This window comes from Natator depressus, chromosome 6, assembly GCF_965152275.1.
Source record: "Natator depressus isolate rNatDep1 chromosome 6, rNatDep2.hap1, whole genome shotgun sequence".
Classification (NCBI taxonomy): Eukaryota; Metazoa; Chordata; order Testudines; family Cheloniidae; genus Natator; species Natator depressus.
Genome location: NC_134239.1, coordinates 16,373,042 through 16,397,392, shown reverse-complemented (window position 1 = coordinate 16,397,392; position 24,351 = coordinate 16,373,042). Strand labels below are relative to the sequence as shown.

General features: G+C 50.1%; 1 protein-coding gene across 1 annotated transcript; it reads left to right on the top strand.

Annotated features, from left to right (window-relative positions):
* The first annotated feature begins 6 nt into the window (after positions 1–6).
* On the top strand, positions 7–22,867 carry DDB1 (damage specific DNA binding protein 1). The gene is made up of 27 exons (XM_074954638.1): positions 7–208; positions 765–913; positions 1,084–1,200; positions 2,046–2,267; positions 8,190–8,304; positions 8,417–8,514; positions 10,042–10,200; positions 10,687–10,770; positions 11,752–11,868; positions 12,197–12,299; positions 12,520–12,595; positions 12,677–12,785; positions 12,975–13,153; positions 13,238–13,401; positions 13,498–13,605; positions 14,096–14,303; positions 14,857–14,952; positions 15,276–15,387; positions 16,092–16,215; positions 16,588–16,752; positions 17,273–17,367; positions 17,533–17,703; positions 18,666–18,775; positions 19,031–19,200; positions 19,969–20,071; positions 21,894–22,017; positions 22,201–22,867. The coding sequence occupies exons 1-27, from the start codon at positions 148–150 to the stop codon at positions 22,282–22,284; spliced, it is 3,423 nt and encodes a 1,140-aa protein (XP_074810739.1). The 5' UTR covers positions 7–147; the 3' UTR covers positions 22,285–22,867.
* The last annotated feature ends 1,484 nt before the right edge of the window (positions 22,868–24,351 follow it).

The window sequence follows — 24,351 nt, the reverse complement described above, 5'->3', positions numbered from 1 at the left end:
GGGTCCTCCCGGCAGCCGTCCCGTGATGCCCCGCGCGGCGGCGGCGGCGGCGGCGCTCTGGCGGCGGTATCTCGCTGGTGCGGGAGGCGGCGGTGAGAGCTGCGCGGGTCTCGCTCTCTGTGTCTCTTCGGCCGCCCCTCCCCCGCCATGTCCTACAACTACGTGGTGACGGCCCAGAAGCCAACGGCCGTGAACGGCTGCGTCACCGGTACCGGCCGTGCGGGGGGGGTGAGGGGCGGAGCCTGGCGGGGGGCCCTATGAGTTGGCGGGGGCTGAGGCGAGGAGTGTCTGCGGGGGCAGGGCTGTGGGGCGGGGGCTGGGAAGGGCCCGGTGGGGGGCGGTGTCAGTCCCTGCAGCCCGAGGGGTGACAGCTGGGCCTTGGCCTCTGTTCGTGGGCAGCGGGGCTTAGTGCGGCTGTTGCCTAAGGGGCTGGGGCGCCGCGCGGGGGGTGAGGACGCGTGGGCTGTGGGGGGCCGGTGGGTGGTGAGCAGAGTGGCAGGGGCTGGGGAGTGGGCAGGCAGTGGGTGGATGGGGGGCAGTCGGTGTGTGTGGAGCGAGTGAACAGGGTTCTGGGGGTGCCAGGAGGTGGAGTGCAATCAGGGTGCTAGGGGAGCAAGCAGGTGGGTGGGGACAAGTGGGTGCAGGGGGTGAGCAGGGTGCTGAGGCGCTAAGCTGGGTGCTTGAGGTGTAGTGTGAGCCCCTCTGTGGAGACAGCTGCTGGATTGCTCCCTTGGTTTGCAGCCTTGTGATGCTTTGTCTTGCAGGGCACTTCACTTCCTCGGAGGACCTGAACCTGCTGATAGCGAAGAACACCCGCCTCGAGATCTATGTGGTCACGGCAGAGGGGCTGCGGCCCGTCAAGGAGGTGGGCATGTATGGCAAGATTGCAGTCATGGAGCTCTTCCACCCAAAGGTGAGTGTGGTGCCTGGTGGTGGGGGTGGGGTATGGTGCTGGCTGGGGTGCTGAAGGGATGAGATTGTGGAATAAGGGGTGAAATTTGTTCTGATTCAGTGCCAGGCGTTTGGGTGGGTTTCCTTTGTATGGAGTTTTCCTGAAAGCATGTTGATGTTCCCTCTTTCTAGGGGGAGAGCAAGGACCTGCTGTTCATCCTGACAGCCAAATATAATGCCTGTATCCTTGAGTACAAGCAAAGTGGTGAGAGCATTGATATCATCACCCGAGCCCATGGCAACGTGCAGGTAAATTGAGTGGGCAATGCAGTAAAGGCTGGTGGGTTCCCTTTGTGAATGCTGGTTTTATTTTGGTGTTGGAATAGACAAACTATAATTACAAGTCTCTGCCTTGTGGAGCTCGCAACCTAAGCTCCTGATCCTGCAACTGACTGTGCCTGGTCTCTTACACTAGTATTCAGACAAAACCCTCCTCACCAGTTGTCAAGCCAAAGCACCTTTCATCTGTTTTCAAATATTGAGGTATAATTGGCAGCTGTGATGCAATGGATTGAGCACAAGACTGGATATCAGGAAATTTGGTCTGCCAGTAAGTTGCTGAGCATGTCCTTGGCCAAGATGCTTTTTTGTGCCACAGTTTTGCCATCTGTAATGTGCTAAGAGATCTACAGATAATACCTAGGTCTCAGTGTTTTTTATCTATAGATTTCAAAGTGCTTTATCATTATTCTCATTTTACTGATGGGGAAACTGAGGCACAGGGTGGTGACATGTCTGAGTCACCCAGGCAGACATGGGAATAGAACACAGATCTTGTGTGTCCCTGTTTGGTGCTCTATCTACAAAGTCATGTTGCCTCTCTAGAAAAGAGACTGCAGAGTGTTTGTGCTACAGGAAACTGAGAGTCAAGTTATTGAGGCTGGCTGTTTTATCTTTGGAGAATGTCATGGCTCATTGGTGAAAAGGACATCTATTTTGGACATGGGATACCCAAGTCACCATTTGCTTGCTGGACAATATGCTAAAGCCTATTAAATGGATTGCAGGAAATTGACTTTGTCTTTTGACCTCACTGAGTGTTCTCTTGGTTCTTTGTTTGGGTCTCTTTTTGATAGTAGTCTCTTCTCTCCCAGGATCGCATTGGTCGGCCCTCAGAGACGGGTATAATTGGCATCATTGACCCTGAGTGTCGGATGATTGGATTGCGGCTCTATGATGGCCTCTTCAAGGTCATTCCTCTGGACCGGGACAACAAGGAGTTAAAGGCCTTTAACATCCGCCTGGAGGAGCTGCAGGTCATCGATGTCAAGTTCCTCTATGGCTGCCAGGCTCCTACCATCTGCTTTGTTTACCAGGTACCCTGGGTGGCTTCCTTGAGTTATCCCTGAATAGAGGGTGTTGGAAATCATTGGGCAGGGCTGGTGTGAGTTGGAGTCCCTGAATGTCCTTGTAATTGTCCAAGTCATTTATGCTGTCCTGGAACCTATGCTAAGCAGCACTGTGGTCTAGTGGTTAGAGCAAGAGGCTGGGAATCGGGACTTGACTGACCGACCGACTTAGGAAAAGCCACCTCACCTCTCTTTGCTTCACTTTCTCTGTCTATGCCACATGGGTATTAGCACTCCATGGGAGGTCAAAGCTTCCCTCTTTAGGAGCATTGAGATTCTTGGATGACTGGTGCTTTTAGATGTGCCTATTTCTTATTAAATGGTTAGCAGAAATGTGTCTCAGCATGCATTGGATAGGTTGCGGAGAGCTCAGATTGGGTTTACAGGCTCTGGCAATTTATATATAGAAGGTGATGTTGGGCCCTGATCTGCCGCCTCCTCAGTGGTTGTGAGGAGTCAGTAAATCTGGGTTCAGCTATAGGTTAAGGCTACTTTTCATTTCTGTAGGCGCCTCAAGCCTGTCTTACTGTTGGGATAGTCTCCCAAAGGGAACATTTTTGAGCACTGTTACATCTCAACTTACACATCTCAAAACAAACTCTGTGGGCTAGCTGGCTGGCTCAGAAAATTGGTGAGAGGACATGGAGTTCTTCGTCTTCACATTGCCAGTGCAAATCTAGCCCAGGCAGATAGACACTGACTGAAAGTAATTGCTGTCTGATGGCTTCTTAGTGCCTGTGTGAAATGAGTTTGGTGGCTTCAGTTTAGTTCTTAATGGCTTGATCAAATACAAGTCATGAACACAAGTAATAATCTAGCTTTTATAATGTGTATTTCATCAGTAGAGCTCCGCACTTTACAAAGGAGGTCAGTAACATTATTCCCATTTTACAGATGGCAAATCTGAGACACATGGAGTCTATGTCACATCTCTCCTCTGTCTGTGTCAGAACTGGGAATGGAACCCATGTCTCATGACTCCTAGTCCAGTGGTCTATCCGCTAGGCCACACTGTGATAATTGTTGGCAGTCTGAGCAGAGAGGCCAAGGTCTGAACAGACCAGAACAGACCAGACAAGGTCTGAACAGACCCTCATCTTTAGCGATGACCTCTTCAGGGCATGTCCATGTAACCCCAGTGATGTTGAACCCTTCCATCATGACATTTGCCTGTAATACTTTTATTATATCTGTGCTCCATAATTTACACATGCTACAGCAATGGGGTTTGTGTAACCATTGCACCCAGTTTGAGATGTTTGTGGCTTCCGTAAAGCTAATAAGTATAAATAATGGCTTTTACACAACACTCTCTGAAGCGCAAATTACCCCGTGAGATAGGAAAGCATTACCCTCGTGCTGGTGGGGAAACTGAGGCAGGGTGCGGCAGTGACTTGATCCAGGTCGTAGAGTCCATGTCACAGCCTTGGTAAGAACTCAGGAATTCCAGGGTTGTACTCAGAACGTCTCTGCTGCTTTGGTAGACAGAGGCACAAGGGGACTTTGGTTATTCATATAGTCAGTAGGAAAACAGGGCTTTGTTTCCACAGATCTAAGGGTTGTAAACATTTCTAATTAAGAGTGAAGCTATTAATGCCCTGTTTATAATAATCAAACAGTTCTGGTATAAGAAGGAAGGGTTGATTTGATTTGTGTCTGCCAACAAACACTTAATGCAGCGCAGTAAATTTTGCCCTTGCAGCAGAGTGAGATGCGCATTCCATCTGACTCATTAATTCTTGCATAAAACATTTGGTTTGTTTTGGTTGCTGTCGCTCTGAATTGTGTGCGTGTAGGCAGGGAGAGGTTTCTGAGTTTATTTTTCATGTCTAATTCTCTCTAAAGTTATTAATCCTGATCAGAGAATTTGGACTGATCAGAATTGCAGTGCATGTTCTTAGATGTTGGTGGGTGTCCTTTTTTTTGTTTTTAACTGTCAAAGGCAGATACCACAAATATGAATAAAATTCCATACAAAAGACTGTTGAGAAAACATACCAGTTGAAAGGACTCTAAATTGGTCCAGAAATCCCAGAGTTAAAATGCAATTTTACTCTGAAAAGCTACTGCTAAAACAGCAGCTTTACACTCAGATCTATTCCCCATTTCTATTCATTGTAACTGTTTCTTGCTTAACTGATAAACTTAAGTTTTTATTGCTCTTTACTTTGATTAACACTGGTTTGCCAGCACAATCAGAAGAGAATCCAGCTCATAAGAACATAAGAATGGTCATACTGGGTCAGACCAAAGGTCCATCCAGCCCAGTATGCTGTCTACCGACAGTGGCCAATACCAGGGGCCCCAGAGGGAGTGAACCTAACAGGTGGTGATCAAGTGATCTCTCTCCTGCCATCCATCTCCACCCTCTGACAGAGGCTAGGGACACCATTCCTTACCCATCCTGGCTAATAGCCATTAATGGACTTAACTCCATTAATTTATCCAGTTCCCTTTAAACCCTGTTATCGTCCTAGCTTTCACAACCTCCTCAGGCAAGGAGTTCCACAGGTTGACTGTGCACTGAGTGACGAAGAACTTCCTTTTATTTGTTTTAAATCTGCTACCCATTAATTTCATTTGGAGGCCCCTAGGTCTTATATTATGGGAACAAGTAAATAATTTTTCCTTATTCACTTTCTCCACACCACTCATGATTTTATATACCTCTATCATATCCCCCCTTAGTCTCCTTTTTCCATGCTGAAAAGTCCTGCCTCTTTAATCTCTCCTCATATGGGACCCATTCCAAACCCCTAATCATTTTAGTTGCCCTTTTCTGAACCTTTTCTAATGCCAGTATATCTTTTTTGAGATGAGGGGACCACATCTGTACTCAGTATTCAAGATGTGGACGCACCATGGATTTATGTAAGGGCAATAAGATATTCTCCGTCTTATTTCTCTGTCCCTTTTTTAATGATTCCTAATATCCTATTTGCTTTTTTGACTGCTGCTGCACACTGCGTGGATGTCTTCAGAGGACTATCCGCGATGACTCCAAGATCTTTCTTCTGATTAGTTGTAGCTAAATTAGCCCTCATCATATTGTATATATAGTTGGAGTTATTTTTTCCAATGTGCATTACTTTACATTTATCCACATTAAAATTCATTTGCCATTTTGTTGCCCAATCACTTAGTTTTGTGAGATCTTTTTGAAGTTCTTCAGTCTGCTTTGGTTTTAACTATCTTGAGCAGTTTAGTATCATCTGCAAACTTTGCCACTTCGCTGTTTACCCCTTTCTTCAGATCATTTATGAATAAGTTGAATAGGATTGGTCGTAGGACTGACTCTTGCGGAACACCACTAGTTACCCCTCTCCATTCTGAAAATTTACCATTTATTCCTACCCTTTGTTCCCTGTCTTTTAACCAGTTCTCAGTCCATGAGAGAATCTTCCCTCTTATCCCATGACAACTTAATATACATAAGAGCCTTTGGTGAGGGCCCTTGTCAAAGGCTTTCTGGAAATCTAAGTACACTATGTCCACGGGATCCCCCTTGTCCACATGTTGCCCCCTCAAAGAAGTCCAACAGATTAGTAAGACATGATCTCCCTTTACAGAAACCATGTTGACTTTTGTGCAAGAATTTGTTCTTCTATGTGTCTGACCATTTTATTTTTTACTGTTGTTTCAACTAATTTGCCCGGTACTGACGTTAGACTTACCGGTCTATAATTGCCAGGATCACCTCTAGAGCCCTTCTTAAATATGGGCGTTGCATTAGCTATCTTCCAGTCACTGGATACCGTAGCTGATTTAAAGGACAGGTTACAAACCATAGTTAATAGTTCCTCAATTTCACATTTGAGTTCTTTCAGAACTCTTGGATGAATGCCATTTGGTCCCGGTGACTTGTTACTCTTAAGTTCCTCAATTAATTCCAAAACCTCCTCTAGTGACACTTCAATCTGTGACAATTTGTCAGATTTGTCACCTACAAAAGATGGCTGAGGTTTGGGAATCTCCTTAATATCCTCAGCCGTGAAGACTGAAGCAAAGAATTCATTTAGTTTCTCTGTGATTACTTTATCATCTTTAAGTGCTCCTTTTGTATCTCAATCGTCCAGGGATCCCACTGGTTGTTTAGCAGGCTTCCTGCTTCTGATGTACTTAAAAAACATTTTATTACCTTTTGAGTTTTTGGCTAGCTGTTCTTCAAACTCCTTTTTGGCTTTTCTTATTACATTTTTACGTTTAATTTGGCAGTGCTAATGCTCCTTTCTATTTACCTCACTAGGATTTGACTTCCACTTTTTAAAAGATGCCTTTTTATCTCTCACTGCTTCTTTTACATGGTGGTTAAGCCACAGTGGCTCTTTTTTTGCCCTTTTACTGTGTTTTTTAATTTGGGGTATACATTTTAAGTTGAGCCTCTATTATGGTGTCTTTGAAAAGTGTCCATGCAGCTTGCAGGGATTTCACTCTAGTCACTGTACCTTTTAATTTCTGTTTAACTAACCTCCTCATTTTTGCATAGTTCCCCTTTCTGAAATTATATGCCACAGTGTTGGGCTGTTAAGGTGTTCTTTCCACCACGGGAATGTTAAGCTCACGCTCCTTGAGTTAGAACATTGCCAACCAAGCGATTTAAGTTCCAACTGCATAATCTTTGTTTAAGTGTGAGCTGGAAAGAACCCAGCTTAACCTTGACTTTGCAAAGCAGGCAGTTAGTAAAAATCTTTTACTTAGAAACTGTTGATTGGATCTGAAAATTGCCAAGACACAGTACACACAGAACCTAACAGTGTCCTTTAACAAAAAAGTCATTTTTCATAATAGAACCATGCTCGCAACCTTAATTCTGCTCTTTTGGGCACCTGCATCATTACAATAGTCTGTAGTTCCTGGATCCCGTACGGTTCCTAAAATAATAGTACTGTATGGGTTTTCTGTAACCTGGTAGTACAGAGCACTATTCTGTGTCTCAGACAAACATCAGTTCAGAAGAATCATTTTTGTGAAAAGTATTAGTAAACTGTGCTTACACAACATACTGCAGAATAATAACTTTAAGTAATAGCAAGAGTTTATGTAACCTTCTACTCAGTGTGTTACATGACCCTCTCTGTGTCTGATCGGCAGGGGATATGAGTTTGTTACAGCTCCAGCTACAGAGCATGAATCTCTGGGTCAATTTTAGCTTTGGAGGTCCCTGGTTCAGTCTGCCTGGTGTGTCAGTCAACGTCCTGGCTGTCACACTAGCTTGCATGTTTGCAGCAGAGTCCATGGGTAAACTGGATAATGGTCAGAGAGTGGGTCTGCTGAGACCACTGCTTTTTATGCTAGCCAGTATCATCTCATCGTTACTGTGTGCTCTTCCATTTGTTGTATCCACCTGTTGTCTCTCAGATTGTTATACTGTAACTCTTTGGGACAGGAGCTGTCTTATGTGTTTGTACAGCACCTAGCACGATAGACCGTTCCATGATTGGGGCCCCAGACACTACTGCAGTACAAATAATGGGTCATAAATATCATAAGAGAAAAGGCGACTTTTTAAAAAAGGCTGTCTGTAAAGAGAAGCCGTGACAAAGAAAATTGTCAACTATATCAAGACAGTCTGTATTATCATTGCCTTCTGGGCATGTCAAGTATTACAGGTCTAGAAGGTTCTGCATGCACATGCAGCTAAGGCTGTAGAATATTATATTGTATTTGAGAGAATTGGATAATATGACTAGGGCATTGCTTAAGCATTTCCACTCTAACATGGTATTGGTTGTAGACGGTCCTATCCTCCCTGCTGTTTTGCGGCCCCTAATCAGACATTGCAGCCCTGCAGCCTCCTTATTACTCTGCAAATAATCTCATTGTGTTCATGATCAAACACACACTTCTGCTTGCCTGCTGCAGTGATTTCTGTTGCTTCTCTTTCTGCAGGATCCCCAGGGCCGCCATGTCAAAACGTACGAGGTATCCCTGCGAGAGAAGGAATTCAACAAGGGTCCCTGGAAACAGGAGAATGTAGAGGCCGAAGCGTCCATGGTAATTGCAGGTCGGTTCTTCCTTATAGAAGATCTTACCTACCACATCTTGCTTCAGTGGTGATGCTTCACCTTGTTACAGGTACTCTCTAACAAGGCTGTCTGCATTCTCCCTTTCTGCAGTGCCCGAGCCCTTTGGAGGAGCTATCATCATTGGGCAAGAGTCGATCACCTACCACAATGGCGATAAATATCTGGCTATCGCTCCACCCATCATCAAGGTGAGAGAGTTTCTTTCTAGAATGCTGTTCCCTAGGGCCTTGGATACGGCTGCTCCTGGGGCCTGGCTCCCTTGCACTTCAGTTTCCACCTTGTGCCTAGGTGCTGCATGTAGTAAGTTCTAAGGCTCACCTGTACTAGGGGGTCTCCAGGCTGGGATTTTAAACTGCTCTCTCACCCTCGCATATCTGTGGGATGGGACTCCTCTACTCCCAAGTGACAGTGTAGGGATGTGCCCTTTGGGTGCATGAATGGGTGTCTGGTACAGTTGTTGATCCCTGTCTTCGGGCACTTGAGGGATGTGTTCTGTGTTGAAGAAGGCGTGTGCCTGGTCCCCTTATAGCCAAATATGGGTGGGGCTGCTCTTTGCTTTGAGTGCCGGGAAGAATGCTGTAAAGCCAAAAGTCTGTTGGGGCTCTGGGGCTGCAGAGAAAGAAATACATTAGGTAGCAGAGTGAGGTTCGGGCATTGGCCCAAGCCAAAGCAGAGATGCAGCTGAAAGGTTCACAGCAAAGGTAGGACCTGTAGCAGTGAAAGATCTGAAGCTTGAATACAACATTGAGTGTGAGAGAATGCTTGGTTTGGCAAGAGGGGAGCCCAGGTGGGGTGTCTGAGCCAGGGGGTGTGATCCTAGTCAGAGGGGTATGATTCCTGGGTGCAAGCTATACAGGAAGCATCAACTAGATCACAGAGGCAACAAGGGGAGTGAGTGTGTGTGTTAGACTGAAAGAAAAGCAGAGCTATGATCAGAAGATCATTTGAAGGCTGAGACAATAATGGGCTAGAATTGTGGAAATAGATCTCTGGGGAAATAGATACAGGCATCATGGCTTGAGTGGCTGACAGGCTGTCAGCTCAGGCTCTTTGGATGCCCATGCTTTGATGTGTGCTGCATTAGTAAGAAAAGTAACATGCTGCCTGGGAGTCTCTCTGGGCCTTGTCCTGCGGACCTAGCACAGGCACATCTGCCCTTAAAATCGATGGGAGATTTGCTTGGATAAGGGCTGCAGGAGCATGCCATTAAATCCCAACCCAAATAGATGATGCCCAGCTTCTGGTCATGCTGTCACTCAGAAAACCACTTGCTCAGAGTCCTGAGACAAAGCTGGCATGCAGCTGTCTGGGCCCAAAACAGCATCGGGACAGTTCATCTGCTGAAAGTGCTCAGTCAGTGGAATGGGGGTTTCTGAGGGGTTCGCTCCTGAGCTGAGAATGGGCCTAAGGCGTTTCAGCCTGACCTGTAATTCCTGAGACAGTTCTGAGTAGTTGATAATGGGGAAGTTCCACCACAGACTCACATATAAGCACTGACACAATATAATCAGTGGGGAGTCAAATCACTGTCCCAAGGAGCGAGCAGATTGCCACAATGGTCAGGGGAATTCACCACCTCATGCAGGATTGTACTGTTGGCCATGTGCGTTGTGGGCGTATTCACTCTTCTCTGCTACATCTGGCATTGGCGGCTGCTGGGAGCTGGATACCAAGCTAGGGAGCCCAGTAACTCCAACCACTTTCTCTGCCTGCAGCAAAGTACAATCGTGTGCCACAACCGTGTGGATCCCAACGGATCCCGTTACCTCCTGGGGGATATGGAGGGCCGTCTCTTCATGCTGCTTCTGGAGAAGGAAGAGCAGATGGATGGCACAGTCAGCCTGAAGGACCTGCGTGTGGAGCTGCTTGGAGAGGTAGTGCTCTTCCCCCTTGCTGCTGTGCTACGTGTTGTCTCTGCCTAGGGAATTCATGAGCTGCAAGCACAGCTCAGGGACTTAAATGGAGAGAAGCGAGTCTCCACTGTGACTGGGATGGGGTGGGGTTTAATTCTCTGCTATTTTCACAGCTCTGAGCCCCCTAAGGCACCAGGATTTATGGGGATTGACCAAGTGTGGGTCCTTTGCTAGCGTCCCCACCTTCAGGGGTTGCATTGTGGCTGGTGCTTCGGTCGGTCATTGAGGGGAGCATGTACTCTTTGATGGTTCTCTAAAAGGATTTTATTTCAGGCTACGGATCTTAACCTCCTTCCAGGGGCTTTCCCATGGAGCTGGAGTTTGGGATTGGTGTTTGCAGGGTAGGGGGCCCTGCTCTGGCCAGGGGCTTTCCAGTGGGCTTGAATTGTATATCTGCTACAGGCCTCTTTCCCCCTAACCTGCTGGTCCATCTGTCTCCTCGCCTAGACATCCATTGCAGAGTGCCTGACCTACCTAGATAATGGTGTTGTCTTTGTCGGCTCTCGGCTTGGGGACTCCCAGCTTGTGAAGGTGAGAAGAAGTCCTCTCCTGATCTAGTTCTATCTGAAGCCACATTTGTTCACCTTTCCCCTCCCTGCTGGATCCCAAGAGGCGTGGATGGATCAGGGGAGTCTCTGCCTTTCTTCCCATTGCCTCGCCCAGGCCTCTCTGCTCTGTTTGTTGGAAGTTTGGTTCTGTTATTGACAACAGGTCGGAAAAAAAAAGAGGAGTACTTGTGGCAACTTAGAGACTAACAAATTACGTTTGTTAATCTCTGAGGTGCCACGAGTACTCCTCTTTTTTTTTTTTTGCTGATACAGACTAACACGGGTACCACTCTGAAACAGGTTGAATAAACAGGCTCAGTCAGTATTTATGAATCAGATTATTAGTTACATATTGATACAGCACAGTACAGAGTACAGAAAGGAAGGCTGTATATTACCAAACTGATCTGCAGAAATGTTCTTGATTCACTCCCAACTAACTCTCAAAACCTCAGCTCCGTATGTGCCTTGGGTCTTTACAAAGAGAGAGAAAGGAATTCCTTTTTCAACAGCCTAATTACTTGTGAAATATCCTTTATGGTATTTCAGTGTACATGATTTGATAAGTCCATAGGCATTTTAAACCAAGTTGTTATTACAGAAAACGTCTCTGACAACAAGCAAATCCTGATGAATTAAAAACATCTCAGTAGTTTATTATCTTATCAATCACAAAACATATCTGCAAGTATCCCTCGTCAGTCACAAGTGGTCTCTTTTCTTGGTTTCCTAGACATCTGATGACTTTTTCTGTGGGTTGACAGGATCACAGCAGGAGATTACACACATTCCATCACTTGGTCACACACAAAGGTTCAGCCTGTGTACAGAGCACCAGCACTTTGATTCATGCCCCACAGTGTTCTGGGACTTACGTACAAAGCGTTATGGGAGTTTCATATCTGCTAGCAACTCTGGGTGCTCCCTGCATTTACTTTGGGAGCTAATGACTTTGTGTTCACAGCTCAGCGTGGACAGCAATGAACAAGGCTCCTATGTAGTGGCCATGGAAACCTTCACCAACCTGGGCCCCATCGTGGACATGTGTGTGGTGGATCTGGAGAGACAGGGTCAAGGGCAGGTAATATTGGCTCTGCTTTCCCTTTGTCGGTGCTGAGTGCGTCTGCTCCAGATGGAGCATGCCCACTGCAAAGGGGGGATAGACTGTGCTCCATGCTGGGCATCCAAGCTGCCCTCATCTGAGCTACTACACAAGGAGATGCTGGAAGGGAGGATAGGTAGCGCTTGTGGGGTATTCTGTGTTAGGAGCAGCGAATGGTGGTGCTTTGAGATCCATTGCGGGAAGGTGCTGTGAGTGCATAGCAGGAGTCTTAGGGTGGCTGCTTCCCAGGGATCCCTTCTCACAAGGGAAGACTAGAGGAAAGTTAATGGGTACCTCCTCTTTCTAGCTGGTCACGTGCTCTGGCGCCTTTAAGGAGGGCTCCCTGAGGATCATCCGGAATGGGATTGGGATTCACGAACACGCCAGCATCGACCTGCCAGGAATTAAAGGTACATAAATCCATCGGGAGCGTAGAGCATACGTGCCAGCCTTCAGCTCTGTCAGCCTGTTCTACAAATCCATGTGGTTGTGACCCACAGCTTCAGAGGGGACTGGGAGATGTGTCCTGCATGCTGGCTGGGCAGGGTGTGGGGTGTGTCAAGGGGCATCTCCCTAAGCTTTTTGCTGAGATGTTTACTCTGAGTAATATTGGGCTCTTTCCTTGTGCAGGCCTATGGCCCCTGAGGTCCGATTCACACCGTGAAACTGACAACACCTTGGTGCTATCCTTTGTGGGCCAGACCAGGTAAGACTCTGGGGTTAATGCTGAGGCAGGCTCTGGGCTTTGCGCTCTGCACCCAGTTAATGAGTTCTTTCCTTCTTGTAGGGTTCTGATGTTAAATGGGGAGGAAGTGGAGGAAACTGAGTTGACAGGATTCGTAGATGATCAGCAAACCTTCTTCTGTGGCAATGTGGCCCATCAGCAACTGATCCAGGTACTGGTGAGGCCAGTGGGAGAGGAGGGGACTTCTGGCTGGAATGGAAAGGGCTGTGAGGTATCATGGGAGGAGGCCTAGAGAATGTGCTCCCAGTAACAGGGATGGTGGCAGCGTTTCACCTGGGCTGAGTGTCATTGACGGTGAGTGTGCCCTGCATCTGAGCTGAAGTGTTTCCCGCTCCTCCAGATCACCTCTGCCTCCGTGCGGCTGGTCACTCAGGAGCCCAAAGCCCTGGTGAGTGAATGGAAAGAGCCCAAGGGGAAGAACATCAGTGTGGCTTCCTGTAACAGCAGCCAGGTGGTAGTGGCTGTGGGGCGAGCACTCTACTACCTGGAGATCCAGCCCCAGGAGCTCAGGCAAATAAGGTGGGTGTGATCCCCTTGCCCTTGTCTCGTTCCTCTGGCCCCCAGCCTGGTTACTGACCTGTCCATTTCCTGCCTGCCTGCTAGCTGCACAGAGATGGAGCATGAGGTGGCCTGCCTGGACATCACCCCACTAGGGGACTCTAATGGCATGTCCCCTCTGTGTGCCATCGGCCTCTGGACTGACATTTCGGCCCGCATCCTAAAGCTGCCCTCGTTTGAGCTGCTGCACAAGGAGATGCTGGGAGGAGGTAGGCACTGTTTGTGGGGCATTCTGTACTGGGAGCAGTGAACAAAGCTATGTGTGTCACTTAATGAGGCCTTCTCTTTTTTCCCAACCCCTGCAGAGATCATTCCCCGCTCCATTCTGATGACCACCTTTGAGAGCAGCCACTATCTTCTCTGTGCCCTTGGAGACGGGGCTCTCTTCTACTTTGGGCTCAGCATTGAGACAGGTGAGTACATGTCCCTTCCTAGTCTGGCTTTTGAGGGGGACGAGACTGATCAGATGCCCTTCTGAATCCTCTCTCTGATCCCAAGTGGGCTGGCCTGTGATGATGATGGCCCCTCCCCGCTCCATCCTGGTCAGGCCACGCCCCGACAGGACAGGGATCTCATCCATTTGTAATAACCCTGACATCCGTTGGGAATCTGACAGGCAGCTTCTGTTCAGATACTCAATATAATCAGGATTCCTGCTACAGGAGGGGGATCACCCCTTGCCTGCTTTTCAAGGGAGGGCTACTCTTCCCTCTCCTGGAGGGGACATGAGGTGGCTCTTTGTGTGAAACGCTTTGACAGCCACCCTCTGCTGACAGCATGGTGTCTCTGGCCTCCATGTGGGCCCCTTCCAGCCAGTGTGCCTCACGGCTTGATCCCACTCTTCCAAAAGCTCCCATCCCCTTTGGTTGGGCAGCTCCTAACACTGCTACTCCCTTACTATAGGTTTGCTGAGCGACCGTAAGAAAGTGACGCTGGGCACCCAGCCCACTGTCCTGAGAACGTTCCGTTCGCTCTCCACCACCAATGTCTTTGCCTGCTCTGACCGCCCCACTGTGATCTACAGCAGTAACCACAAGCTGGTCTTCTCCAATGTCAACCTCAAGGAGGTGAACTACATGTGCCCCCTCAACTCAGATGGCTACCCCGACAGGTGAGCACGCTCACCCCATGTCAGAGGGGAGGGGCTTCTGGACTCTGCACTGGCCCAAGTGAGGTAAGGAGCAGCATGGCTGTAGGGTTCCCAGCTGCATCCTTCTACCTGATCTATTGTCGAAAGGGCACAACACCCCCACGTACATTCCCTGCTCAGGCCTGGCTGACAAGAAGGTGACGGCATGTTCAGTGAGCAGTATACTCACAGGCCAGCTTGCAGCTGCATGGAGAATGGGAAAGGGAAACCCTCCTCCAAATGCGATCAGACCCGCTCCTTTTCCTCACTCACACATAACAGTCCAGCTCTTTTGCTGCCCTGATGGTGTTGAATGAGAAGACACTTGCCATTGCTTACTTTGTCCCTCCCTATATACCGGCACTGGGTTCTTCCGCCCAGGCTGGGTCCCAGTAACCCTTAGTCAGGAGATCAGTGCTGTGTTAGTCTAGCTGTTCTCCCAGCATCCTGGCTATGCAGAGCCCTGGAGTCAGTGGCTTCCTCTCTGGGCACCTGGTTTACAAGCCTAATCACTGACAGTCTCCTTTCTTTACAGTCTGGCATTGGCCAACAACAGCACTCTGACAATCGGCACCATCGACGAGATCCAGAAGCTGCACATCCGCACGGTTCCCCTCTACGAGTCGCCCAGGTGAGCAGTGGGGTGTTAGGGTTTCTGGGTCTGCGCCATGTGTGTGATTGGGGAAGGACGATGGCATGGCTCGTCACTCTTCAAAGAGGAGTCGCCCCACCTTTCCACTGGTGTGTGGAAGTGGTGAGATGGATGAATCAATGAGATTGGTGGCTGGCATTCTGAGAGCAGCCTGGGGGCTGTAGTAAGGAGATGTCTGGGAATTGAGCAGTTTAACAGCCTAGTGTCCCAGGAGCCTCTGTGTTCTCCTTAGCCTCAGACGTGCTCTCTCGCCTCCCGCTGAGGAGTCCTTGCTCACACGGCTTGTTCTGTTTATCCTGCAGGAAAATCTGCTACCAGGAGGTGTCTCAGTGCTTTGGCGTGCTTTCAAGTCGCATTGAGGTGCAGGATGCCAGTGGGGGCACCACTGCACTGAGACCCAGTGCCAGCACCCAGGTGAGAGGAAGCTCTGGGAAGGCATGTGGGCTCGGGAGCTGGGCCACTGGATTAGCGGCTGTTGGAAACATGACTCTTCAAGCCAAATGGTGATACATATTTTCCTTGACCATCTTGTCCTCCCAAGGTTGAGTATGTGGACTCCACTGCCCTACTCCATGGCAGTCTGGGCAGGAGGGACGGTGGGAAAGGGGGAGGGTGGGGACTCTAGTCTTAGACTCTCTTGAATCTTTTTATCTCTAGCAGACTCTGCGGCTTCCCCTGTCACGTGTTCCCCTTTTCTCTCAGCCCAGAGCCCCAGATCTCCTTTGTTTCCCTGAGTCTTACCGTTCAGATTGCTCATTAGATGGGATTGCTGATCCATCCTGGGCTGTTTCCTTCTCACCATGGCTGAGACAAAAGTCCTCTCAGAAGCTGCCATGGAAACTTCCATGTCATCATTCTGTGCCTTTCTTAAAGGTCTCTGAGGGGGAGTCCAATGTGCTCATGTGCCCCTGAGCAGCTGCGTCTGGATTTTTCCATGGGAAGAAATGTTCCCCCCCACATCGGTGGCCCATTTGGCCAAGGGGCTTGTCTGGGATCTCATTCATCTTCTTACCCCTACTCTGCATTTCCAGCTTTCTTTCTCGTTCAGCCTTTCTGCTCTCCCAGTGTGCTAGGCCACTGCGAGTAGCTTGAGGGTGTGATCACTCTCCCTGTCCCAGGCCCTGTCCAGCAGCGTCAGCTCCAGCAAGCTGTTTTCCAGCAGTACCGCCCCGCACGAGACATCCTTCGGAGAGGAGGTGGAGGTGCACAATCTACTCATCATAGACCAGCACACCTTTGAAGGTACCAACCCCAACCACTCCCTTCTTCCTGCCCCAGGAGGTGGCTCAGCTTACCTGCTGAACACTTTCCCTTGCAATGCACATGCAGCAAAGGGGCATGGATGAGACCAGCAGCTCTGTGAAAAAGAGGCTTTATAAGAAGGAAAGGCAAAGGGATGGGGACTCCTGGAGGAGGGTTGGGTGTAAGGCCGAGGGGGTTATACTGAGCGGAAGCACAGACTGGCAAAGAGGGGGTCTCTAGGGAAGTTCTTGGCTCTGTGACTTGGGCACATGGAGCAGGCTCTTAGTTCCTTTTGATAAGCTGGTCCAGTAGCGTGGGAGGGGAGAGGGCTCTTAGCCACAATCCAATTGCTTTTCTCTTTTCTACACCCAGTGCTCCACGCTCACCAGTTCCTGCAGAATGAATACGCCCTAAGCCTGGTCTCCTGCAAGCTGGGCAAGGACCCCAACACTTACTTCATTGTGGGCACGGCCATGGTATATCCCGAGGAGGCTGAGCCCAAACAGGGTCGCATTGTAGTCTTCCACTACTCAGATGGTAAGAGGGAGAAGGCTGAATTCCTGTACAGGGTCCCTATCCTGGCAGAACTCCAATCATCCAAGGGAGGTCACCCCCTAAATCCAGATGATTGGGAATGGACATCACTGCAACAGGCACCTTGGCTTCCCTCACAGACCTGCTGACAGATGGTTGCCAGCTGTCCATGAGAAAGCTTGTGCCCCCAGGCTCTTCTGCTGCTTGGGAGCTTTTGCTCTGCTGTGAACCAACCTCCAAATTATGGTACTTCTCCCCATCTCCCATTAGGATACCATAATCCTTCACCCTTCCTTCCAGAGCTGGAGTCTGAATCCCATGGTCTTTCCAGTCTTACCTCTCACATCCTTCCGCTACTGTCACTGGGCCAGCAGCTGCCCACCAACTGGCTGAGAAATGGACTTCGCCTTTCTAGGGAGGGAACAGACTTGAGTAGAGCATCTTGTTTGGGTTCCACAGAGGGTCTTGTAGCTGCTCTTGGGGGGCACAGAGGGTAACCAAAGAGTCTGTTGGTGCGTTCCAGGGAAACTGCAGAGTCTGGCCGAGAAGGAAGTGAAAGGGGCTGTGTATTCCATGGTGGAGTTCAACGGCAAGCTCCTAGCCAGCATCAACAGCACGGTAAGGCTCTTGCAAGGCCCTGGATATCCCAGGGAAGAGTTTTCTCCAGAGTTGGGAGGCGGCTCAGCCACAAGATTGAAAGAGCTACTGTGCTGTGGTGCACTGGGCTGCTATGTCCCTCTAGTTTTTCTGTGCTGGCCCTGGCTCACATGTCTGTTCCCTCAGGTGCGTCTGTATGAGTGGACGGCAGAGAAGGAATTGCGCACAGAGTGTAACCATTACAATAACATCATGGCTCTCTACGTGAAGACCAAGGGGGACTTCATCCTGGTTGGGGATCTGATGCGCTCCGTTCTGCTTCTTGCCTACAAGCCTATGGAGGGTAACTTTGAGGAGGTATCGATACTCTTTTACCCAGGGTGATCCTAGGGTGGTGGGGGAGGTCTCGATCCTGTGGTACAGCAAGGGGCTTTCAGGAAAGGGAGAGCAGCTTGTGGGGTGAGGAGAGGGCAGTTTGGCCAGAGGAGAGCCAACAGAGCTGGGCTTCCCATTCTTATGGACACTGCGCCTCAAAAAGGATCTACTGAAGCCAGCCCTCAGAGTAGCCGCCGTGTTAGTCTGTATTCGCAAAAAGAAAAGGAGTACTTAGTCTCTAAGGTGCCACAAGTACTCCGTTTCTTCTTGAAGCCAGCCTGTGGCAGATCTCTGTGGGCTCCTGTGAGACAGGCTGCTGGGGGATCTGGTTCAGTGTCACAGGCCTTGAGGAAAGGATGCTTTGTGTGATATCTGGTGCCTGCCATGGGGCTGGGAGGTGGGTTGTCCTGGCTTCCTGTGGTGGGATCCAGGATGGGTAGTACAAGGTGTCCTGATGAGAGACCAGCCCCCCTCACAAGCAACATGGGTAGTCCTGCCAGGATCCTTGTTACGTTCTCGGGGTAGGGAATGTACTGCTGGAGTAGCTGGCTCTCTGGTGTAGTCCTTCCAGGGATCAGCCTGCTTTTCCATCCAAAGGCCCCACCTTCCTAGGCTCCTCCAGAAAGAGCCACTTCTGCATGAAACTGGCACAGAGTCCCTCTCCTGGGGAGATGGGATTGTGATCCCATCAACTGGAGTTTGTGTTGTGCTGCTGCTCCGCCAAGTGGCCTTGTGAACATGCAAACCTCCTTCCTCTAGCTCTGACATGGGCTGGCGCTTCCTCCTTCCACCTGACTTCATTCCTGGGCTCAGAGGGCTGGGTGGGATCCCTCCATGCCATTGTAACCTTGGTGTTGGGTGGGGCAGGGTGGCTCCATGAGGATATCACCTTGGGGGCTCACAGCAGGGCCTGATCTCCCCTGGTGTGTGTCATCCTCTTTAAGATTGCTCGAGACTTCAACCCAAACTGGATGAGCGCCGTGGAGATCTTGGATGATGACAACTTCCTGGGAGCAGAGAATGCTTTTAACCTGTTTGTGTGCCAGAAGGACAGGTAAGCTGGCTCTGGGCATGATGCATTGCTTGGTGGTGGTGGTGTGGTACATCCTATCATCCCCTCCCTTTACAGGTGGGTGTTAGCTGGCAGGACCTGCCTCTGTTCTGTGTGTGGAATGTGGCTGTGGGGAGGTGCATTTGTTAGCTCAGAGTACTGGGATGGGGAGTGTGCTTGCGTGCAGGGGGACATGTCTCTGTGGTGCCTCTGGTCTGTGTTCTTACCCCATTGCCTACCAGGGTCCTTGCATTTCAGTGCTGCCACGACCGATGAGGAGCGCCAGCACTTGCAGGAAGTGGGGCTGTTCCACCTGGGGGAGTTTGTCAACGTGTTCTGCCACGGCTCCCTGGTCATGCAGAACCTGGGCGAGACGTCCACGCCGACGCAGGGCTCGGTGCTCTTTGGCACGGTCAACGGAATGATCGGTAAGGGGAGAGCTCCTTGGCTGCCTCTCGCCCTGCTGCTAGGGCCCGTTGTGTGGGGATCTCAGATCCTGGAGGGGCACTAACATGGGCCTTGAAAAGAAGCTGCCAAAGTGGATTCAATAGCAGAGCCCTCCTGGAGCTATTAGTTGGGTTGGGCAGATTGGTTTTTGCTGAAAAATTTAAAATATTTGCAGTGTCTGCTTTCATCAGCAAACTTTGATTTTTTGGGGGCAATCAAAATACTTCTGTTAAAAAATATATATATATATATGTTTTTATTTAGAAATGCTGCTGCGGTGCTTCATGGGAGATGTAGTTGTTCCAACTCGCTTTCCTTGGCTGGGCTCCCCAGCCTGCCTACATGTCCCATGATGTGCTGCCATCCCTCTCCAAGAGGGGGACACTGTGGTGCATCATGGGAGATGTAGTCCCATCAGGGAGCCCAGCCTATGTGGAATGGGAGCATAAGGTACCTGAACCACAGCTCCCGAGAGGCACCAGCTTTTCTGGATTTTAATCTTTTCGCTTTTGAATTTTTGCTGAAAAATGAAGTTTTCTGTGGAAAATATGAAAGAAAGTGATTTTTTTTTTTCACTTCCATTTAAATTTCCTGAGTGGGGGGAGCACTTGTGACCATCTCTACCCATTAACTGCCAGGCAAGAGCCTGCCATTCCCAGCCTGCTGGAATCTGCAACAGTGTGGCCCAAAGGTTGCCAGGAAACTGCTTCATCCAGCCCTGCCCCTCATTGCCCTCTCCTCTCTTGCAGGGCTGGTGACATCGCTGTCGGAAAGCTGGTACAACCTCCTGCTGGATATGCAGAACAGACTCAATAAAGTCATCAAGAGTGTGGGCAAGATCGAGCACTCCTTATATCCTTCCCTGTCCTCCCGTTCTGTGCCACCTTCTCTAGCAGATCTAGGAGCTTAGCAATGAAGGTGCCTTTTACAGTGGCAGTCACCTAAACCGTGACTGTTAGGCTGTGCCATGAGTGGGATAGAGGCTGACACAGCGAATGCTAGAACGCTGACACATGAATTGATGAGCCAAAGCCTAGAGTGACTTTCAGGAGCCTGGGTGGTGGGAGAATTTATGGAAGTTCACCAGATCTTTGTGTTACTGTGACCCACTGTGGTGAGCTCTGATCACTTGGACATGGTGTCCCTGGCACTTCACATGTATAGTAGGCAGGCAGAGCTTTGGCACCTATACGCTAGGGCAGTGGTCACCAACCCATCGATTGCAATCGACTGGTTGATCCTGGAGTCTTAGCCAGTCATTTGCGACCTCCAGGCTGCTAAAAGTCCAGCGGTGCAGTGGGGCTTAGAGGCTGCCTGCCTGCTATGGTCCCATGCTGCTCCCGGAAGCAGTTGGCTGCTGGCATGTCTCTGCTGCCCCTGGGGGAAGGGGTGTGGGGAGGTGGCTTTGCGCGCTGTCCCCACCCCCAGCATCGTCCCCGTTCCCGGCCAATGGGAGTTGCGGGGGTGGCGCTTGCAGGTGCAGGTAGCGCATGGAGACCCACTGTCCCCCTCCCCCCCAGGGGCTGCATGCAGAGATGTCCCAGCAGCCAGATGCTTCTGGGAGCAGCATGGGGCTACGGCGGGCAGGCAGCCTGCCTGAGCCCTGATACGCTGCTAACTGGGAGCTGCCTGTGGTAAGCGCCTCCGGGCCAGACCCTGCACCTCACACCCCCTCCTGCACCCCAGCTCAGAGCTCCCTCCCAGACCCCGCACCCCAGCCCAGAGCTCCCTCCTGCACCTAAACTCCCCACAAGAGACCCCAACCCCCTGCCCCAGCCTGGAGCCCCCTCCTGCACCCAAATCCCCCCCAAGAGCCCACTCCCCCACCCCCTCCTGCATCCAAACCCACTGCCCCAGGCTCAGCCAATGCACACCCCACAGTTGAGAATGTTGCACTGATTTGTGACAATCCCTGAAGAATTTTCGATCTATAAACCACAAATGACACTAATAATAAGTAAAACTCCATGAAATGTTCAGTGGATTCTATGAGATTAGGTGCAGTGCGACCACATGATCCCTGCACCCAAACATCCTCCCAAGCTTGGACCTCTCACTCCTGCACCCCAACTCCCTGCCCCAGGCTCAGCCCAGAGCCCTCTCCCACACTCCGAGCCCCTTGGCCCCAGCCCAGAGCCCGCAGCCCCTGCCCCAGCCAAGTGAAAGTGAGTGAGGGTAGGGGGAATGGAGTGAGCAGGGTGGAGCCTTGGGGAAGGGAAGAGGCCTCGGGGAAGGGAAGGGGCGAGGTAGATTGTGGGTTGATCTTAAGTTCAAAAAGTGATCTTGTGCGTAAAAACGGTTGGAGGCCACTGCCCTAAGGGACTCTACCAGTGGGTAGGGGGAATTTTTTGAGCTGCTTTGCAGAGTAGCAGGATGAATTGGGCACTCTGTTGTATTGCAGTCGGGGTCAGGGACTCCATTGGGCTTGGCACACAGTCCTTGCCCCAGAAAGCTCACTGTCTGTCTGTCTGTCTCTCTGAAATACTGGGCCATGATGTAAATCAAATGTTGCACTGGTCGTGGATGTCGCATGTATGTGTGGGAAATGGGGCAGTGTGTGTCCTACGAAGCTGCTCTGCATGCCTGGGGGTGGAGTTCTGTTCTGAGTGGTGTTTAAGGGAGTCTGAGGATGGTGCAGTTTAAGTGGGTTTTGTTCCTTGATTCTTGCTTCCACCTGGAGATCATTTCACACTGAGCGCAAGACAGAGCCAGCCACAGGGTTCATTGACGGTGACTTGATTGAAAGCTTCCTGGACATCAGCCGGCCCAAAATGCAGGAGGTGGTAGCAAACCTACAGGTGAGATAGGGTTTGGGTGTGAGAATCGGTGAGCAGCAGAGGATCTTGGGAAACTGATCTCTTTCACTAATCTTTTGAATGGCACTTCTTAACCGTGGTTCATGGAGGGGTGCTTCTGTAGGAGCTCTGTTCCTCCTCTCCCCCCAAGTCATGCTGCTGTAACACATCTGTCCCTTGTTGCAGATTGACGATGGCAGTGGCATGAAGAGAGAGGCCACCGTGGACGACCTGATAAAGATCGTGGAGGAGCTGACCCGGATCCATTAATAGGATTCGGACTCATCTCCTAGCATCTTCCTCCATGGTAGAATATGGAGTCTCTTCCCACCTGCAGCCAGGGGGTCCCCTAGCCAGCTGCACTATGACACCAGAGGCTGCTGTTATCTTCCCGGGTGGAAGGGGAGAACCTCTGAACTGAAGCCATCTCGCTAGGGACTTGGGGATGTGATTTTTGGCTGGGCATCCTGTTGTTTCCTGCTTGGGTTCACCAATCCTGTGGACCTCGGCTCCCAACCCAGGACTGGTCATGGCCGATTGCTCCCATTGGGTAACTGCCAGCGCTTGGCTGAAGGGTCACCCCTTGCCTGGACTTCCCCCTTGACTCACTTGTTCACTGTTGTCTTTAGTATCTTTTTATTTGATTTTTCTTTGATTCAGTGTGTTTTGAAGTGGAAGTCTCCTGCACCCCCTTCTGCCTCTGTAATGAGGATGGGCTGGAGGCTCTTCTCTGGTGCTGGGAAGATGGGGGAGATACCTTGCTGGCTTGGGGAGATGCCTGTTTGTCTGGGTGGTGAAGCTCAAAGGGTAGAGAAGGTCTCTCTCTCTCCACAGGATTTGTGGTGTGCTCAGGGAGGAAAGGTCAGGAAAGTGAAATATCTGTGGTTTGGTTTCTGAGTTTTACCAAATAAAGTAAGAGTCCAAGAGGAAAGGTCTGGCTCCTGCCTTCTCCTTGTCCCTTTGTTCTGCCATGGGGCTGATTTATAGTGCTGTGGGCCATTGCTACAGGAGCCATGTCCCTGCTATGCTCCACAGGGAACTCTCACTCCACATCCCTGTTCTCCATTGCTTTGACCGTTGTCCAGAAACGATCCTTTGGGCTTTAAACTTTCCCCTGCTTGTCTCAGCTCACACACAGTCTGCAGGGGGAGTTGGACAGAGCTGAACAGCTGAGTGGATCGATCAGTTTCTGGGGGAAGAGGAGAGAACCTTTCCCAGATGCATTCTTCTGTGTGCGCACTTTAAAGACAGTCATCTCAGATTTGTCTATGTACTGAGGATTGTGGGCTTTGCCTCTTGCAGAGTGTTTTGAAGGCATTACTGGGCATGCTCCTCTTACAGATCTAGGCATGTACCTAAGCATATGGTGCTCCAACATTACCCAAATACTCAAGGGAAAGGTAAGACTTGGAGACCTTTCTAGAATGTGTCCATCCCCTCTGTAGAGCAGTGTTAAAGTTACCATGGGAATGATCCTGACAATGAATCCCTGGATTTTTTATAGAATTAAAAGGACAGCTTCACAATTACCTTTTTGCACCTATTAAGGGGCTTCCCACCTTGCCCTGCTTCTTGGTTTGCTGTTCTGGCTGTCTCATGCCAAGCTATGTGGGATGAATTTCTTGGGTTCAGTCTGCTGCCAGTGGGGCAGAGGAGCAGTGTGCTCCCATGATGAGATGCCTGAAAAGGCTGTCCCCTCCAGGTTGGAAGCTCTGCCAACAATTCCCAGTAGCATGAGCAAGTGTAAATATCTCTGCGATTAGAAACACTGAGATCATCAGATTGGCTCAGACCCGTGGTCCATTGAGACCAGTGTTCCTCTCTCTGACATTGGCCAGCAGCAGATGCTTCAGAGAAGGTGCCAGAACTCCTGCCCTAACATAGTCCTGGCTCACTTTGCATTGTCTGCTCTGTGGATTCACCCCAGTACCTCAGTCTAGGTCCCCATGTGGCTGAGATAATAGCTTTGTCTATCAAACTGAACTGATTTCACAGAAGCCCATCTCCCTCCAGTCTCTTCGCTTGTGAATAAAATAAAGAACAAACTCTGAGCAGCTCAGCTGGCCCATTGTGCTCCAGTACCTTTCTGCACACTGGCAGGAGCGTGAGGCCAGGGACCCTGCTGTTAGCATCTCCCATGGGAAATGCGTGACAGCAGATCTGGAGGCATGTGTGTCAGGCCGCAGAGTAGCCAGTGTTTCTTCCCTGAGCTAATGAAACAATCCACTGGGCAAAAGTGATTCTGCAGAGGGCAGGATGGTCTAGTGGTTACAGCACTAGCTGGGGCTTGGCAGCTCTGGGTTCCACTTCACTGACTGCCCATGTAACCACAGCCCA

Bases quoted from the DNA above. Each gene is read 5' to 3' on its own strand.
- DDB1 (XM_074954638.1), top strand. From the start codon at position 148: ATGTCCTACAACTACGTGGTGACGGCCCAGAAGCCAACGGCCGTGAAC. The intron at 10,771-11,751 runs GTGAGAAGAAGT...TTGTGTTCACAG, and splicing joins GGGACTCCCAGCTTGTGAAG to CTCAGCGTGGACAGCAATGA. The intron at 22,018-22,200 runs GTGAGATAGGGT...CCCTTGTTGCAG, and splicing joins AGGTGGTAGCAAACCTACAG to ATTGACGATGGCAGTGGCAT.